This window comes from Myxocyprinus asiaticus, chromosome 7 (genome assembly GCF_019703515.2).
Source record: "Myxocyprinus asiaticus isolate MX2 ecotype Aquarium Trade chromosome 7, UBuf_Myxa_2, whole genome shotgun sequence".
NCBI lineage: Eukaryota > Metazoa > Chordata > Actinopteri > Cypriniformes > Catostomidae > Myxocyprinus > Myxocyprinus asiaticus.
Genome location: NC_059350.1, coordinates 32,529,444 through 32,535,000, shown reverse-complemented (window position 1 = coordinate 32,535,000; position 5,557 = coordinate 32,529,444). Strand labels below are relative to the sequence as shown.

At 34.5% G+C, this 5,557-nt stretch overlaps 1 protein-coding gene across 2 annotated transcripts; it reads left to right on the top strand.

Moving 5' to 3' along the window:
• The first annotated feature begins 516 nt into the window (after positions 1 to 516).
• On the top strand, positions 517 to 5,337 carry LOC127443658 (rho-related GTP-binding protein RhoH-like). Of its 2 annotated transcripts, XM_051702394.1 has the most exons (3): positions 517 to 781; positions 1,735 to 1,926; positions 2,246 to 5,337. In XM_051702394.1, exon 3 carries the CDS (start codon positions 2,586 to 2,588, stop codon positions 3,171 to 3,173), a length of 588 nt encoding a protein of 195 aa, XP_051558354.1. In that variant the 5' UTR covers positions 517 to 781; positions 1,735 to 1,926; positions 2,246 to 2,585; the 3' UTR covers positions 3,174 to 5,337. The 2 variants fall into 2 exon arrangements, with proteins under 2 accessions (XP_051558354.1, XP_051558353.1); XM_051702393.1 differs by lacking the exon at positions 1,735 to 1,926.
• The last annotated feature ends 220 nt before the right edge of the window (positions 5,338 to 5,557 follow it).

The window sequence follows — 5,557 nt, the reverse complement described above, 5'->3', positions numbered from 1 at the left end:
ATCCCACACAGCAACACTGGCTCAACCAATGCCATGAATTTGGGGTGGGACTATCAGTTTGCAACTAATGGGGGAGTTTTCTTGAAACCTTTTTAATATTACAAAAAAAAAAAAGAAATGTCAGATTAAGCTTAAATACTACATACATGTATGTACTGAGTTTTGATTGAGTCAGAAGAACATATAAAAAAAAAAAGTAAAGAAAAAAATAAAGGTTCAATTTAAATCATTTTTACTACACATAGAGCTTTAGGGTGTTTAGGACCCCAAACATAAAGAATGTGCAGTCAATCTCACCAGAACAGGACAGTTAATATTTGGCATTATCTTGTTCTTGCTTATGTCTTGTTAATATCGCTTTTTTTCCTTTGATTTGATGTATTAGTTTCATACACAATGAATGTTTGACTGCTGAAGCAGCACGGGTCAATAGTTGCTGAGAGCGTCACACAGGCTCACCGGAAGCTCAAAAGACATATGATGTACGATTTCACAGAGAAAAGAGCCCAACCTCACATTTCACTTCCCTCTGCTAAAGGATGCAACATCTGCTCTGTCTGTGAAGGCATAAATTATCTCTCTGTGTTCAAGATTACTTGAATTTCCTGAACTTTGTTTTTTTTTTAAGAAAAGTTTTGAGAAAAATGCAGATTTGGACTAAAGTCTGATCTGAATGCAATCTTTATGTTTAATGAAAATGTAGAGAAATTGTAGCGAAGAGCAGATGCAAAATTAAGCTTCATATCCGTTCATGAATCTCATGGTTGAAGAGCTGAAAGAGGTTAGTTGTTTTCTAAAAGAATATACTCTATAATAAATGTATTGTAACTATATTGTGCTTTATTTTAGAACTGTGATCAGAAAGTTTTTTGTTTTTGTTTTTTGCTTTAAATTAGGTCAGCATAAGACAAATTCACCAATAATCCAAACTTGACTTACAATTTGAAGATCCGAAATCAAATTGTACCGAAATTAATTTCAAACCTATATTTCTAAAAGCTAAAAATCCCAATATTGCTGTTTCCTTGTTTAAAAAATAAAATAAATAAATAAATAAAGTTTTTAAGAAGGGTTTTAGTAATTATATTTTGGTTTTCCAAATGTATCTACATTTTTATTTACCTGTTATTTTTGACAAAACAAAAATCTTAATCAATACAACAGAATGAGTCTTTATTTACCTTTACTTTATAATGCTTAAGAGTGTGTGAATGATTTTACTCACTGAAAGTATTGTAATCGCCTAAATTCAGTTGATTATTTTCCCCCAATACTCAAAGTATTTCTGTGACAAAACAACAAAATGTTTTTCAGCTCAGTTATAAAGATATAATGTGGGATCCATCTCTTTACAATAAAGCCTCTAAATCAGAATTATAGTTTTAGCACACAAGAGTCGTTAAGTTGAAAAGGCCTCTGTATACTGGCCAAAACATACAAGAACTAAAGCATGATCTAGCTGACAATTTTTTACACCAGAGTAGAATAGTTGTTATTGCCAGGATATTTGACAGTATATAGATGTTTTACAATCATTTGGCCTTTTGCAGCTACCAAATTAATATTCCACATTGTATGGCAACCCGTTATAGGCCTAGGAAGTGCAAGCCATTGCCATTTCGAGAATCATCTTTGGGGTTGTGTTTTAGACCACATATGTCAAACTTTATGATAATTAGTCCATAGAGTTATTGAATGAACAATTGAATAAGTTATTATATTTGTATTACACAGCATTTTTCTGAACACTCAAAGCAAAAGACATGTGGCCTACTACTGTAGACTACATAAATTCTACCTTAATCCATAGGGAGTGTCTTCAAAGTTTCCCAAGTAAGGAATAATTGATGATGGCAAGCTGAATTATTGAAAATGTATCCACACCCCGAGGTGGTAAAGCAGCTTTGATGCGAACCCCATAATTTGGTATGATATTGAACTGTTATGCATGTAATGTAATAACTGTACTGTTATAACATATTTATTACTTCATAGCTGTGCAATTACTGAAAATACAATGCCTTGAAACATCTCATTTAAACATTCCTGTTGTAGTGTTCATCTGAGAAAAAGTAAACAATTGCACAGTCTGTTGGATATGGCCAAAGAGTGATAGTCTATTGTGTTATGTTTTGAGATTTTTTTTGTTTTTGTGATAAGTTCTTTCAGTGTTTGTGTGAAATCATTTGATCATGTTATGTGATAAAATGATAGTTATTCTTATTTTATTTTCTCTATTATGCAGGAGTCAGAGACTGGGTAAAACGGTCAAACGATCGAAGTCGACAGATATCTCTCTTTTGAATGTGCTGCTTGAATAAAACAGTACATAATGAACACAGTTCCTAAGCTTTCACTGGATTACAGAGCAAAGGACTAAAATATGAAACTGCAAAACAAAGAGTGCAAGAGAGAAAAAACTTAAGAATGGTGAGTGAATTGCAGGGCTTTTACTCTTGGTCATCATAGTGTTGAAAAACTGTAACTCAGATGATGACTTCATCATCCCTTGGACACCCCTGATTATCTCAGTTTCGGACTACTAAACCACACCTTATAATAACTACATCCAGAACGACGAAATCATGAATGGTTTGGCAGACACCTCTGTGAAATGTGTACTGGTTGGGGACTGTGCAGTGGGTAAAACAGCACTCCTTGTACGCTTCACTTCTGAAACATTCCCAGACAGCTACAGACCCACTGTCTATGAAAACACTGGCGTTGATGTATTCATGGATGGCATCCAGATCAGCTTGGGATTGTGGGATACAGCAGGGCACGACACCTTCCACCGAATTCGGCCTATGTCTTATCAGCAGGCGGATGTGGTTTTGCTATGTTATTCGGTAGCAAATCCTAACTCATTACAAAATCTCCGGCATAAATGGATCGCTGAGGTGAGGGAATTTCTTCCAAAAGTACCTGTTCTGGTTGTTGCCACACAGACAGACCATCGTGAGATGGGACCTTATCGTGCTAATTGCACCACAGCCTCGGAGGGCAAACAGGTGGCCCAGGAGATCCATGCAAAGGGATATCTGGAATGCTCGGCACTCAGCAACCGTGGCGTGCAACAGGTTTTTGAGTGTGCCGTTCGAACGGCCGTTAATCGGGCACGAAGACGGACACGGCGTAGACTGCTGGACCTTAACCCCTGTAAAGTCTCCTGAAGGTCGTGAAATGGAGATATTATTTAATTATAACCTACACATATGGGTTCTTAGGAACCTCCTTTTTCTCATCACTAAGTCATAAAAGATTTTCCTCAGTTATTTCAGACACAAACTAATGGATGCCTTAAGAAAGACCTCATCTTACTACTGCATTCAAAGACTATTTCATGTCATTTATAGAAAAAGACATGTATTCTCAATTGACATGAGATGTTTTGTGGAAAAGATTGTTTGATTTTGAATCTAGACTTTAAAAAATAATTTTAACCTAAAAAAAATTATTCTAAATTAACTAGGTTAATTCAAGTCAGAAATATTATTTAACATGTGTAAATCAACCTGACTACATGGTATATGCTTTAGACCAGTGGTTCTCAACTGGTTTTGCTTCAGGACCCAGATTTACAGTACTAAACACAGTACTAAAACTGTTTAAAAAGATGTCCTCAGAATAAAACACGGAAATGTGTTCAAATTACACTGATAAAAATGTGCCTTATGTGGTAAAATCTAAATCAATTGATTTAATTTAAGTCAAAAACATGATTCAATGACACTGAATCCTGACCTGAATATATATCGTTTCACCGACAAAACGTATTTTAATGGTAAGATCATGTTGGAATAGCTCCTTAAGGGAACATTTGCAGGTTACCACTTTTACGGTGTACAATAAACTGCACAGGCCTAAAATTATACAATATTATTAAGATGACAGGCTGAATTGGAAGATTGTCAATTTTGTAAAAGCATAAATAACAGCAGAAGTGTGATTTACCAGACTAACACATGGAACAAACACTGGGCCAAATATTAGTATAAGCAATATTACCATGTGACGGACAAATTTTAAAGGATTGTAGAATTTGATTAGATGCACAGGGTTTGACGTCAATAATTAATAAATATAGAAGCTATTTCTCCTCCATTTTCAAAGTTGATTAGTCTATTTATCTTGCTCTCCTGTCTATACATTATTATATGGTTAGTTGCATTTTCTTACATACATTCAGCAATTTTTTCCCTTCTGTCCTCAACCCTGTCAGAGCAGATCTGCGACCCACCAGTTGAGAACCACTGCTTTAGATCACACACTTTAAATTGAACAGATATTAATTAATTTGGTCATTATAAAGCTGTGTCCTTGTTGTTAATTTTAAACAATTCAGCGTTTACTAGGATTTTCCAAGAACATATTATTTAAAAAGGACAAATGCAGCTGTTACATCTGTTGGAAAATTTACATTTTGTTAACTTTAGTTCTTTTGCAGAACTGAACAAAAAATTGTATCTGCTCTTTTAGCTTACTTTTTCTAGTAGCTTGCGAACAACAGTCCCTTATTGGGCTCTTAAAACCTACTCCAGTCTCCCGGTATCTATGCCAGAACTGTGATGAATTATGGATGCATGTATTCACATTAGCTCATAAGGCCATGAGATCACATGGTGTGATGAGCAACATCTCAGTTTTAGTTAGGGAATAAATCATGTGCCGTTGTGTATCTTTGATTTGACGACAATGCTTTTTACTGTATCTTATACACTGTTCACGGGGGTTAGGAATAGCAGCAATAAAGTATTCAGTCCTGAAGTTCTTATTCTCAAAATATTGATTTCATAGCGTTTATGGGTTCACTTAAATAAGCAATTGTTTTAAGAAATAAATTTAATTTGTTCCTGTGTGTGTGTGTGTATGTGTGTGTGTGTGTGTGTGTGTGTGTGTGTGTATGATCTGTCATGCAGCCAACCGGGGAACATCTGTGTGTGTGTTTACATCAATTCTGCCTAAATGAGCACAAGCTTAGTTTTCCTTAAAAAATGGTAAAAACATTGAGTTTCACTAGATATAAGTAGTTTAGTTGGAGAACAGAATTTGGGGGATAGAGTTTCATTGGACTTAAGTATCCCATAGATAAATTACAAACTTTGACAGACAATAAGGATATTTGTCTTTTTGTTTTTTGTTTTTTTGTCTTTTTTTTTCTTCAATATTTTTCAAACTTAAGCTAACCAAGCAATCTGTTATAACAATGATGATAAAATATCTTAACAGAATTGTATGTTCCTGATTTGGTGGAAAGCATTAAGCTGAAATAATGGATGGCAAAAATAAAGTGTGTTACAAATGAACAAAATCAGTGCATTAAACTGTCTTTTGCCATTATTCAACAGATGTCTGCATGTTAACTAATATCCAAGACTGTCAGTAGATATCAGATGTCAGTAGTTTTCTTATTCTCTACAGTCTATAGTCAGTCTGTTAGCTATGAGCATACAAACAATTTCTCACATGAATATATATTTTTTTTTTTAATGTTTATGATTGTTTATATTATGGTCATACATGACCGACAGGGTTCCTTAACATATGTAGGGCTTAC